The sequence below is a fragment of the Pinus tabuliformis genome, chromosome 5_1 (genome assembly GCF_031772625.1).
Source record: "Pinus tabuliformis cultivar Carrire ecotype Pingquan chromosome 5_1, CPIR1, whole genome shotgun sequence".
Lineage (NCBI taxonomy): Eukaryota > Viridiplantae > Streptophyta > Pinopsida > Pinales > Pinaceae > Pinus > Pinus tabuliformis.
Window position 1 is genome coordinate 586074704 of NC_142305.1, and position 13713 is coordinate 586088416.

The following is a 13713-nucleotide window of genomic DNA, read 5'->3' on the forward strand; positions in this document are numbered from 1 at the left end:
AGGAGTCACTACTTTTCTTTGTCGACTATACAAAATTCTCAAGAAGAGAAAAAGGTAAAATAATATATTGGTTGACTTGAAGCAAATGATTTCCTTGATCTTTGATTACTCTATATCCATTGATGTTTAGTTTCTACATCTGCTCACTGGTAACTAGCATAAGAAAGTTGTGTTTATATGGATAATTAATGCACTAAATAATGTAAATATTGTGCTATTGCATTTGTTTTATTTTATGCTCCACATTATTAACAATGATAAGGAAAAATCATGAGATGCAATTAAAAGTATGAAATAATCGATCAACTTTTGTTAAGATCTCTATAAAAAGCCAATTTTCATAAATAACGTAGGAAAATATTGAAATTCCCTTAGTAGATGTATCATTGATGAATTATGTAATTGGATATGTCAAAGTATTGGGAGTGAAACAATGTTTTATAGAACGTTGGTAAGGCTAGTAACAACTTAATTAAAGGTTAAGGCTCTAGATGTTGAAACTGGCAAATAAATAGACTACATCAGAATTGTAGCATACAAATTGTGTGATGAACTAATTAGGAGTGCTTACTTAGCTAAGACAGTTACCTTTATGGACAATCTAAATCATGTTTTATTGTTTAAACTTTATGATGCATCTAAATCGTACACTATGATTTTAGTTTAGTTAATTGTTATGATGTTGAGTATAATGTTACATGAGGTTTAGTGATATAATTGTAGGAGGATATGACCTCTCTACACTGCTATACAACTGCTTTGTGTAACAACTAATAAAGTTGAATAATAAAGAAGATCATTTCAATGGCCTAAAGGGTATGATAACATTAGATTAAAGAAGAGAATCCATAATAAAAATGAGCAATTCAAGGAAGATAAGTTATTATATTGGAAGAATAGTAGCAACATTTCAAATGTAACTTTTTTTAAATTGAGACTAAGGGAAAAATAAATGGTATCTATGAATATATGGTAGGAGGAAGTAAAGCATGTTTATGTCAAGAAGAAAATTCTCTTAATGATATTAATGATTGAACCGAGCAACATGATTGGTAAGGTCAAAGTGATGGCTTATATAAGTGTCATTACAGGAAGTTCTAAGCACTTGTAATCAGTGAGAAATGACAAATGATAAACTAGGAAAATGTTCCGAGGATGATAATTGTTTAACTTTTTGAAAAAGAAATACATGATGTAGGCTAATGAGAAAACATTGAGCATGAAGTGTAGGAAGAAATATTGTTGGAAATATAGTTGGAAATTCTATAATGACACTTTGATAAGGATTACATATAAATTGGCAAAAGAAGTCAAATTCAACTAATAAAGGGTGCAATTGAATAAATTTCACTCACGAGGGGATTGATCATATATTGTTACCTCATACAAAACAACTTATTAGTGCACGTCATTAGTATTGAAATAAGTTATGGTCAAAATACAATGGGCATACCAAATCATTCATAGATGATAATGATGGTAGTAGTTCCAATCATTTCAAAGTCTAAACTGAATAACTAATGAGTGAAAATTAAAGTGGAAGAATCCCTATTCCAACTTGAACATGGGTGAATCTACGATAATAGAGATCAAGTGGAAACTTGATGAGAAAAGCAAATCTTTTTAGGATGAACAATGAAAATTATGCAACTAATGAGTAAATCATGAGGGGGCAACAAGCCCTCATGCAGGTAGATTAAGCATAAAATAAGACTTAAATAGGGATGACCTCTTGTATGTGCGCTATTTGGTTAAGAAAAATATGTATAGTGATCATAGAATTTTAACTTGATATTGATGATTTAAATGATTATACAAATGGCAATATCTTAACAATGAATTTCACCAGAATTTCCTTGGGGAAGGAAGAAATATGACGAGAGATTAAGACTCAAGATGACGAGGCTCATGTGAAATTTAACAATGTATTTAGATAAATATACCTATGGTGTAAATGGTCAACTTCTTAGTTGAAAGAAGTGGAAATGATTATTGAAAATCTAATTGGCGTCTTGATGAAAACATCACACTAATAACATTGATGAGATAACATAAATCCTAGATGGATGTTAGTTCATAGTTGAATGTTTGTAAAGTAAATGAAATTCATTTTTCTAAGGAATCATGATAAGAATGCTTATAGAGTATTATTCTATATTTAATAAGTATTGAGATGTTTCTCATATTGATGATGTTTCATAATATGATGGTATGAGGGTGATCATGCCCACCTGGTTCATATTTCTTATACTGGTTACAATAGTGATGATGCATACTTATGATGAGGCATTAAGATGTTATGTAAAGGTAAATTGACATATTCATTTACTACGTGATGATAGGTATTTAATGTTGAAAACTCATGATGGATATGATATGCATAATGTGGCATAGGAATTATGATGCTATAATATGAGGTTTATTGACATGTGGTTCATTTATTATGTAAAGTCATGATATATTTTTATTGCAAATATGTTGATGTTATGGTATTTCATGAGGTGAAGCAGGTGATACTTCCGTAAAAATTTATGACATGCATGAGCATGTAGTTCGTTATTATTCATAATGTTACGATTAACAATGATGAATGTTACATGATGACATGCAAGACTTGGCATGTGGATTATTTGCTATGATACTATGATAGTAGAGCTAATGCATTGGTTGCATGTTGAGGTGTGATGATTCACAGGACTCCACAAATGGGCCGAGAGGGCCGGTTTATTTGATGATCTTGTGCGAGCCCATACGCACGAGGGAGAATAAGTAACACCATATGGGCTGGGGACAAACTCAATCAACACTACATATGCCAATGGTTCCTTTGTCTTGTGTATAGCTCTAGAAGAGCTATGGGACCATCTTGAGGAGGCCAAGTGCCTGATGTTCTAGGCTTGGTGCCTGTTATTGGATTGGGATGCCGAAGTCTGGAAGGAATGTGAAGGACTTCGATGCCTGGAGCTGTGCGCCTTAGTAGTTGTGGAGGGAGTGGGCCAGCCTTGCCAGATGCCCGGGGTCATTGAGTACCGGATCGGATGCCTGACTTGGGGCAGATGAGGTCTGAGTCAGGCGCGAGCCTTGGGGCCAGCCTTGGACTAGGATACAGACCGGGTCAGGCTTAGCCTGATGCCGAAAGTGGGAAAAGGACAGAGATTCCTTGAGATTTCACGGGGTGTTGGGGACTTTCGATGCCTGCTGGTTATCTTAGTTCAGCAGAGGGTGTTGGCAACATGAAGTTAATAAATAATAGATAATAAAAATAATAAGTAATAAATAATTCAACTTAACTTCGGGACGAAGTTCCTTAAAGTGGGAGAGTATGTAATATCCCTCCCCTTAATAATAAATAATAAATAATAAAAATAATAAATAATAAATAATACAAAAATAAAAATTAACAATAAAAATAATGAATAATAATAAATCATAAATCATAAATGTTAAATAATAAATAATATATATTATATATAAAAAAAGAAGAAATAAATAGTAATAACCATATTAAAGCTCTAAATAAAAATAAATAAAAATAAAACAAGAAAACTATCAAAAAGAAGGAAATAAAACAAGAAAGCTAAAAATCAAAAGAAAAGTAAAGAAATAAAACAAGAAAAAAGTTGCATGCAGACACATGGAGTGTGTGCATGTGGTTCCCCTTCCAATGTTTTGTTCTATTTAATAGATGGTGAGGAAGATGAGAGGCATTTCGGCATTCCATCATTCCGAGATTCTATCTTCATTCTCTTGGGAGAATGGTATACTAAGACTTAGGAGTCATTGGCAGTAGTACGTTGATTGAGGGCTCGGGGGTGGCCAGTTGTAGCAAGACGTTGCACAATTGAGCCTACGGTTGGGTGGAGAGTCGTCCCCAAAACCTTGTTGCAGATAGCAGACTTCAACCGAAATCACAGGTAAGTATTCTAATCATAGTTTTGAACTTGAAGTTAATCAGTTGAATTGCATGTTGAATATCAATTACTTGATTAATTACATGTTTACTTCGGGCTGTTACACATGATATCTTACAATGTCTATCAATCAATTTTGATGGAGTGGTTCTTGACACCAATTCATCTTTCACACACAAATATTGAATTGCCAATTCCCTATACAATAGATCACTAGACATTGTATTAACATTTGCACAATGACTTATGATAAATGATTGAAATTGACTAGCAATAATTTTTGCTTCTCTATGCACTTGTTTTAACTTCTCCTTTTTGACTTGGTACATGCATTTCATCTAGTTGCACATAAGTTTAGAATTGGTGAAAACTACAATTCCATTGGATCCATACTCCCTAGTTATTCCTAAGTCTTCTATCAATGAAATATAATATGTTTCATTATATGTTGTCCTTCTAGGTACATCCCTTTCCCTTTGGAGGATGTTTTTCGTCACAATATTGTATAGCACATGCATAATCACTGCTTGTTTTGGATTAGGATAACAAGAAACTTCAATGCATAAAGTCTATTTTTCAACCATGTTTAATGGGTTTTCTGATCCATGTAAACAAAAATTCAATAAAATAAATAATATATTTCTTTTTTGCAAATGCCTTGGCCATCAAATGTTTGATCAAGAACTTTATGCAACATTTCACTTGTTGTGGAAACTATGGAGTGCAAGCCAATGAAGGTGTGCAAACTATGTAATTTTACATGGTATCAATTTTTTTATATATATGTGGTGTGTGAGCCTGTTTCAAAGTTTTGGCTCTGTGTTCTCATTTCTTTTGTTGAACGTTGTAGTTGTTTGTTTCGTAGGAGAAGGCATTGCACGTGGACTATTGTTGTTTAAATTCAAGTTTTCAAGTTTTTGGTATTTTTGTATGTAGTTTTGTTATTTTGTTTTTCGTTTTTATAGGTTGTGCTGGAAGAGTTTCCAGTTGGTATGTTCAGCGATGGAGGAATTCTGTCAACCCGACCCCACAGCAAGTTTGGTCGTTTCCTACAGTGAAGGTGTGCAAACTATGTAATTCTACATGGTATCATTGCGCATAAACTTCATATTTATGGAATCGTTGTAAAATAATATATCATACAGGTTTCCAACACTAGTAAAATATGTAATTGATATCTCCAAAGGGATGGAATATTTGCATTAAAATACTATCATTTATGGAGATTTAAAAGTAATAATTTAATCTCTTGCAAGGCTATATTTTATCTAAATTCTTTGCGCTTATGTAGAATGTCAGTTATAGACTTTTACTGCTCAGTTGATAAAATCAAAAGGAATAGATGGGAAAGATCATGTTCTTGTAACTTTTGATGGGAAGTATTCGTCACATGTTGAGCAGGTAAAAGGATGATAAAATTTGAGTAAACTTGCCCGATTTCTTTTACGCCCATGATTGGATTTTCTAGCTATTGTGATTAGATAAAAGTAGTGGTGACAATAAACTGAAGTCAAAATATTAATTTTTGAAGAAAAAACCTATTTCTTTGTTCAAGTTGATTGCTTTTATCACTTAAAGTTGATTCTTTCTATGAAAATATTGCAGAGAACAGAGCATAATGTTGCAATACTGTACAAATAAGGAAGCTTACAAAATCTTGGGTTATCATGCTATTATCTAAACATCACTCTATGTTTCTTAATATTATGTGCAAGTGTCATACTTATTTAATTCCTTAATGAGTGTTCCCTGAGTGGCCAACTGTTGGGTAGTCTATTTTTATTGCATATGAAGGCAAGCAAGTTAATAAGCCTGAAAATATTGATTGCAATGTGTGTAAAATAGAGAGAGAATCGTCTCTCAGTCTTCTCTTTCTCCTTGCGTTTTAATATATCGCAAGTTAATGGAACCTAAGAGTGATTTTGTGTTTTTATATATCGCAAATTAATGGAACCTAAGAGTGATTTATGTATCTTGGAATGTTTAGTTATAAATGGTTGCAGAAATTAAATTTGTTGGTTTCTTGTTTGTTTAAAACAATGTCTGCATTTTGTTATAAGAGAATGCTTCTCATCTTAGAAATATTTTCTGTAAAAATTACATGTAATTATAAGTTAATGTTCATTATTATAGATTTTTACACGTAATTCTAAGTTAATGTTAATTATTATTGATATTTACATTTATATTTATTGCTTTTATATTCTGGCAATTTTGAAAGTTGTATATTTGGGAAAAGATTAGATTTTTGTGATCTCAAAATTGCAGTAGAGAAATAATGGCATCATATTACAAAAATAATTATGCAATAGAAATCCTAGTAGGCATAATTCTATGCAGAAAAGCTATAATAGTGGTATGTGGAGAAAAACTATGACAGTGGGATGTGGAGATCTCTACCAGACGGTTGTGATTGAGGATTGATCTCAGAACTTACAATAATTAGTCAACACTCATATCTTGGTTCACATACTCAGAATTGACATAAAATGTGATTACAAATGCTGCAACAATGCGATAAAATTAGAAAGCAATATTTATTAAAATTATTAAACAAAAAACACAAATGCAAGTACCACTTTAACCATTCAAATTCTTCGATGCTCAAAACTTAACATCATACCGATTTCAAAAAAATGGACTGAGTACGGTATAAACTTTTGATGATATATCCAATATTATGTATAAATAGAATACACTAAAGGATTGATTTTCTATATAACATTAAAGCCAAACTTCAAATTGATTTTCTATATAGCAATGAAGCCAAAATTCAAATTAACTGTTCTGTTCCAAAGACAAATGAAATAAAATATCCAGATAGCCAAACTTTTTTGCCAATTAAAAGAGGTAATCATATTATTCAAACACAATTCAGCTCCATTTAAACACATTTGATTTCTTTCGAATGGTGGAAACACTCAACAACAAGTGGGTTAACTGTTCTGTTCCAAAAAGAAATGAAATAAAATATCTAGATAACCAAACTTTTTTGACAAATAAAAGAGGTAATCATAATATTCAAACACAATTCCGCTCCATTTAAACACATTTGATCTCTTTCAAATGGTGGAAGCACTCAACAACAAGTGGGTAACTACGTAGCCAACTGATACCTTAAGAATACAATCAATTAACAGAGAATGAAACACTCTAACATAGCTAAACCATATATACAAAAGTTAACATAGTGGGACAAATCATGTCTGTATAAAAGAGTAAGAATAGAAGTGCATTCTCTCACATAAACCGTTAAAGTATAATTTCTTCTATTAGTTGAAGTAGTTGGAAATAAATAAAACATAAATAAAGAATGATGGTTTACAAACACAAAATACATCCAAGAGCTGGAATAAATATATCTAGGTTAAAGACAATAAAATAATGTGCCTTTACCAAGTTTTATGCCTTTACCAGGTTGGTGTGAACCAAATAGCAGAAAATCAATGCAATGGTAGAAGCTTTGAATACACGAAGAAAAGGAAAACAAAAACATCTTTAAAAGGCTAAAAATTTACCTGTAATATTGAAATAGGCCTCTTCATTGAGTAAAAGTAAAAAACATTCTCAACTGAGAAACATCAAAAATCCATTACAGTAATATTCCAGTTACTCTTCATTATTGAGAGGTTAGTTGAAATGGGCATCTTCATTGAGTAAAAGTGAAAAACATTCTCAACTGAGAAACATAAAAAAATCCATTACAATAATATTCCAGTTACCCTTCATTATTCAGAGGTCAAACTAACATAAAAACAATCATATTTCATTGCAAGAATCTCTTGAATTGGATGTGACTAAACTAGTAAAGAAATTACAAGCGAAATGTTAAGTCATCATCAAATATTTCAAAAGTGTGTAAGTTTTTCAGTCATACGGAGACATTCCCAATCCTCTACTGTGTTCAAATGCCTTCACACATCACTGACCAATCCAATAATAAATCCTCTACTGTGTTCAAATACCTTCACACATCACTGATCAATCCAATAATAAATATATGGAGGCCAAAATACAATAAAATAACATGCCAAATCTGGTAAAGGCATAATAAAAGGTCTTGGTAAGATTTCTCTTAAAATAATATGGAACTAAATGAAAATAAATTACGAGAAACTTTTAAATAAAATTAAGAGGCCTCACGTGATTTTGTTTTCTAAAACCAACTCCAAATGAAGAAAATGTTCAATTCTCAAACACATATACAGAAGTCATGGTATGAATCCACCAGTATCTAAAATTGTACATATGCTCTTTCCAATGTTGTAGACATAAGTGGGTTTGGCCTAGACAACGCATTTAACAACACATTAATATTTTATTTAATTTATTTTGATGCTTTGCCCTCTAGTTTCAATTATATGTGTATTTCACATTGGTTTTCCTAGTCACTAGGGGCACATGTTGGTGAAAATCATTGAGTGTGTGATGAAAATAAGTAGAAAACCAAATTAACCACAAACAGGTTGAGATTGATCTCCTGCTAATTTTTACCAAATGAAAGCATTTGACCTATTCTTTATTATATACATAATTTAGTCCTAAATCCAAGATTCTCCAGTCGATGAACTAGTTTAAACTCTAACTATTACCGAAGCTCAAAAGAAACACACATGAAATATCCGTAAGACATTATCACATACAGAAGTTGAATGACTCCTCCAACGGTGAAGAGACCAACGCCAAACTTCTCCAATGCTGAACAGACCAACGCCAAACTTCTCCAGCTTTGAACAAACCAGCCCCAAGCGCCAAATTCCTCCGCCTGCAAAAAAAAAAAAAGTTAACAAAATTGCAAAAAGTACGATACCAAAAACTTGAAAACTTTTCAACAACAACATCCGACCTGCAACAATGCCTTCTCCTGTGAAACAAACAACAACAACTGCAATGTTCAACAGAAGAAATGAAAACACAGAGCCAAAACTGTGATACGGGCTCACGACACACATATATATGCAACAATGCCTTCTCTTGCGAAACAAACAACAACAACTGCAACGTTCAACAGAAAAATGAAAACACAGAGTCAAAACTGTGATACGGGCACACATATATATAAAATAATATTTGGTCGAAACATTTTTTTGGTTGAAAAACCTGGTGGCCGAATTTTCAATACGCGAGCCAAAAATTTGTTTAATAGTTAGGTTGAAAAGGCGCAATACTTCACATTTCTACCTAATTTTTTTTACTTCCTCTTAGTTGCCTTACGTGTTATCTCTTATATTCTTTGGCTTTTTTTCCAACACAGATGATTTATAGGGAATGAAGAAATTGTCTGGTGAGTGAAAACTTCTCATTTATCTAGTGAGTAAAAACTTCTCATTTAGTGTCTTTTCCGGTGAATTCTAAGATGTAATAACCTTTTAAAATAAATTAAAGTAAAACTTTTAAACATTAAATTTTTCCACTTAGATTTTCACTTATCTCAAGATTTACCAAATTAGTAGTAAAAGTAAATAAAATGGAATATTTACAATAACTGCGGTGTTACCCGTCATATTCGTTCAAAAAAATTTGGTGGTAAAAATGTATATATCCTCTTTTTTTATTTCCATTTCCAAGCACATCACTAAAATTAATTTAATTTTAGAAATATATACTCATTCCAAATTTCGATATATTTTAACTTCAATAATATATATTCCAACTTAAATAATATTATCTGTATTTTAAATTGAATAATATATATTTCAACTCAAGTAATATTATATAATATTATTAAATAATGTTGTTTATCTTACAACATCAATGATGAAAAACAAAATAACCAAAAGAATAACAGCCGACATTGTAAAATTTTAATTGCAAGATGGCTGAACCGATTGTGGTATATTCCCCTCATTTCTTCACAACATGCATGTCTATCAAAATGGCAATAGTTTGGAATTTACAGATTTTATATTTATATTTATATGCCCAAATACAGATAAAAATGTTTACAGCAAGAAGTTCACAATGCTATCTACGTACTGGCAGTATCTCGTCCTCAATCGGCCGCTTAAAGCTATTGCTCCTATAACACTTCCCCACACAATAACACATCCCATTCCCATTCCACTTTCCCATGAATCCCACCAATCCACACTTTGCTCACCCTCATCGTCCTCTCCTTCCTCATTGTAAGAATATTGATCGCTGCAGTTTTTCTGCAGTGGGGATCCACAAAGATCCGGATTATCCGCGAATGAAGATGCCCCAAATGTGTCCAAATGACGTACTGCTGGAATCCTACCGGACAGATTATTATTGGATAAGTTTAAATAGCCCAGGGAGTTCAGGGCTACAAATGTTTCAGGTATTCTTCCGGATAACCGGTTGCATGACATATCTAAAGCTTCTAAATTTATTATTTCGCCAAGTTCCTGCGGAATGAATCCCGTAAGCTGATTATGCGAGAGATTCAATGAATGTAAACCCTTCAGATGCGCCATGCCCTTGGGAATGTCACCACTTAGGTTGTTCGCCGAGAGATCCAGAGAAGTGAAAAGATAGAGGATGTATTTATACGCCCATTCCCGACCCTTTACCACCAGGTCAATCTCTTCCTTGTAGTAAATACCGTACCTAAATTCATCAGACCGCGAACCTGTCAAAGCTGTATTCCTCAATGTTGCCAAGTTTGAGAGACATTGTGGTATCAAGCCTGACAGATGGTTTAATGCAAGGTCAAGAATTTGGAGTTTCTGAAGGTACCCAATCTGAAATGGTATTTCACCTTCCAAGTTATTTGATCTGAGAACTACTATGCGGAGCTTCGAGAGTTCCGCAATCCAGTCAGGAACTTTGCCCGATATACTGTTTCCACCCAAATCCAAAACTTCCAACATCTTGCAACCTCGCAGGGACGAGGGAATGTTCCCACTTAACCTGTTGTTGTTGATGTGCAATACCTGAAGTTTCTTTAGTTTTCCCAGTTCCACCGGTATCTCTCCCTCCAAATTATTACTTGCTACGTTTAATACCTTCAGAGAAGAGCAATTACTGAAATTGGGAAGCAACTTCCCAGAGAGCTTATTGTCTGAAAGATCCAGAGCCTCTAGATACACTGATTGCTCACAAATGCAAGGAGGAATCTGCCCCTTGAGCTTATTTGACGCCAAAGATAAGAATCTTGAAGTATGAAGCAGCGTGCAGATTTCTGAGGGAATTGGACCTGTAATGTTATTAATTGACAGATCAAGTGCCCAAGGGAAGCCTGCAGCAAAACTGCGCGGGGGATTTGGAAGATTTCCATGCAACTGATTGTCTCGTAGCTCTACCTGCTTCAAAAAGCTGCACGTATACAGCTGAGATGGTATCGGCCCTTCCAATTTATTGTGCGATAGGATTAGCTTCTTAAGCCTAGTAAGGTTCCACAGCCATGGGGGGATTTGTCCCTTGAGGGTGTTATTGGACAGATCCAATGTCCTCAAAGAACGTTGAGTTTTCACAAAAGGAGGAAGCGGCCCCTCTATATTACACTGAGATAATCTCAACACATCTAACTGGAATGGAGGAGTCCAGTTGGGGGTGATATTGAAGATTAATCTGTTATCAGAGATGTCGAGATACTTTAGATTCTTCAGGCCACGGAAGTGTGACTCTGAGACTGCTCCACTCAAAGCATTTTTAGTAAGACTGATATTAGTCAGTTTAGGCAATGATCCTAGGGATAATGGGATAGGTCCCGTCAATTGGTTGTAGCCCAGGTCTAGTACGGTGAGCGAGCGTAGGAGGCCCAGTGATTCCGGAATCATTCCCCTCATATTGTTACTGTGCAGTTGTAGGAAAGCCAGAGATGATAAATTTCCTATGGAAGCTGGTATTGGGCCATACAAACTGTTGTTTGGCATCTGGAAATAAGTCAGGTTCTTCCATTGGCCCTGAAAAATCTGGGAAACATTGGCAGATAATTTATTATATCCCAACGAAATCCTACTTAGGCGAGGCAGCTGAGAAAGTTCAATCGGAAGAGATCCATTTAGACTTGCATTGGTCATCTGCAGAGAAACCAAACTAGTCATAGTGGCCAACCAACTAGGGAATTCAGACTGGAATGTATTTCCATCTAGATGGAGAATTTCTAGGTATGTAAGATTCTGCAGGGAAGAGGGAATTGAACCTGTAAGTCCACAATTTGACATTGTGAGGTTTCTGAGGTGAGAAAGACGACTTACTGATTGTCCCCATGTGGACGACGTTGCTGAGAGATCGACTCCGTCAAGAGAGAGATCCTTCAAGGCCGTCAGATTTGTGAGCCATGATAAGCTGGGACTTGTCAACATTGAAGCTGAGGAAGAGAGATCAAGTACTTCCAAGGTAGACAAATTTCCGAGTTGCCATGGAATGGAGCCTGCAAATCCTGCTGTGGATAGGTTGAGATATCTCAAGTTTTTCAAAAGACCCAGTTCTTCAGGAATAGGTAGGCCAGTAAAATTGTTGGAGCTAATATCCAAGTACTTCAAAGCCCTCAACTTGAAGAGTACTGCTGGACGCAAGACACCATTCAATCTCTTTTCATGCAAATCCATAGCAACGACACGGCCGGCCAGTCTGTTGCAGGAGATACCATTCCAGAGGCAACAGCTGAAAGAAACATTCCATGAAGCCAAACGCCCGGCAGGATCATGTAAACCGCCTTTAAAAACCAAGAGAGACTGCATCTCCTGCTTCAAACAACCATGGACTACGCCAAAAACAGACGAGAGAATACACAAAACAAGTATGCAACAATTCAAAACCCGAATGACAAAACTCAGTGTACCCTTTTGCAAAACACCCGCTATAATCCACCTCTCTTGCTGCAAGGATCCAAATTGCCTGCCTGATTTCGTCATTGTCGTCATTTTGTGTGGGTGATGGTTCTCTCACCTCTCGGGCTTATGTAATTACATCATTGATATGGAAATAGAAACAGAGTCACAACTAAAAGCAAGGCTTCATTGTAGGTAAGACCAGCTTTAGAGCGCTAAGTGGATTTAATTACCGACAGTCCACTTACATAAAATTCCAACCAGATGTAGTGAATTGGTTCTTCTAGAAACATTGGTTAATATCTAGTCGCAAACAAACTGTTTCGTGATCAGCTGGCCAATGGGCATTAAATGAGTGGCCCTCTATATTTTGACAGGTTGGCGCGGCGAATATGTTGGGGTCCACCTTCTGTGCATCGTGAGTAAAAGGTGTTATATAATTTCATTACACAACATGGCGATGCGGATCAGGGCAAAGAGCATCACGCGGCGATGTGTCCAATCAGCAGAATTATCCATAAGAAAAAAGTAGACTAAATTGCTGAAAGGTTTGATACGACCGTGAATGTTGTCTGGTGCGTTGCATTTCCGAATCCCAAATATCCGAATACCAAATGTCTCGAAACTGATCATCCAAACACATCAATTGCGATAGCGAAAGCAATTACAAAGAGAGCAGGTTGTTTCAAGGAGCTTTCTTTCAATTTCTTGATTTATAATTCTGCACATTGCGTAAGTATATTTTTTTCCCCTAACTTTAATTTTTTTAACCTCTGAGTTGATTTTAAAAGCAAAAAGAAGATTTAAAGAATATTTATTATTATTATTAGATGGAGCTTGATTTTGTAACAGTTTACTTTGGGAGAAAGTAAAATGACTTCCTATTGGTTTGTTAGTTTGTTTTTTAATTATTTAATTATTTTTTAGTTTTTAATTAAGATGGTATTATATGGTTTTAAACTTAGTATTTAAAAAAATAATTTAATGAATGAAATTTTTTATTATTTAAATATTTATAATAAAATTTAATATTATTTAGGTATTTTAATTCTCTTTAATATTTA

At 34.3% G+C, this 13713-nt stretch overlaps 1 protein-coding gene across 1 annotated transcript; it reads right to left on the bottom strand.

Moving 5' to 3' along the window:
- Positions 1-9803: 9803 nt before the first annotated feature.
- Positions 9804-12881, bottom strand: LOC149166200 (uncharacterized). Its single transcript, XM_089431301.1, has one exon. It carries the CDS (start codon positions 12740-12742, stop codon positions 9854-9856), a length of 2889 nt encoding a protein of 962 aa, XP_089287427.1. The 5' UTR covers positions 12743-12881; the 3' UTR covers positions 9804-9853.
- Positions 12882-13713: the final 832 nt, after the last annotated feature.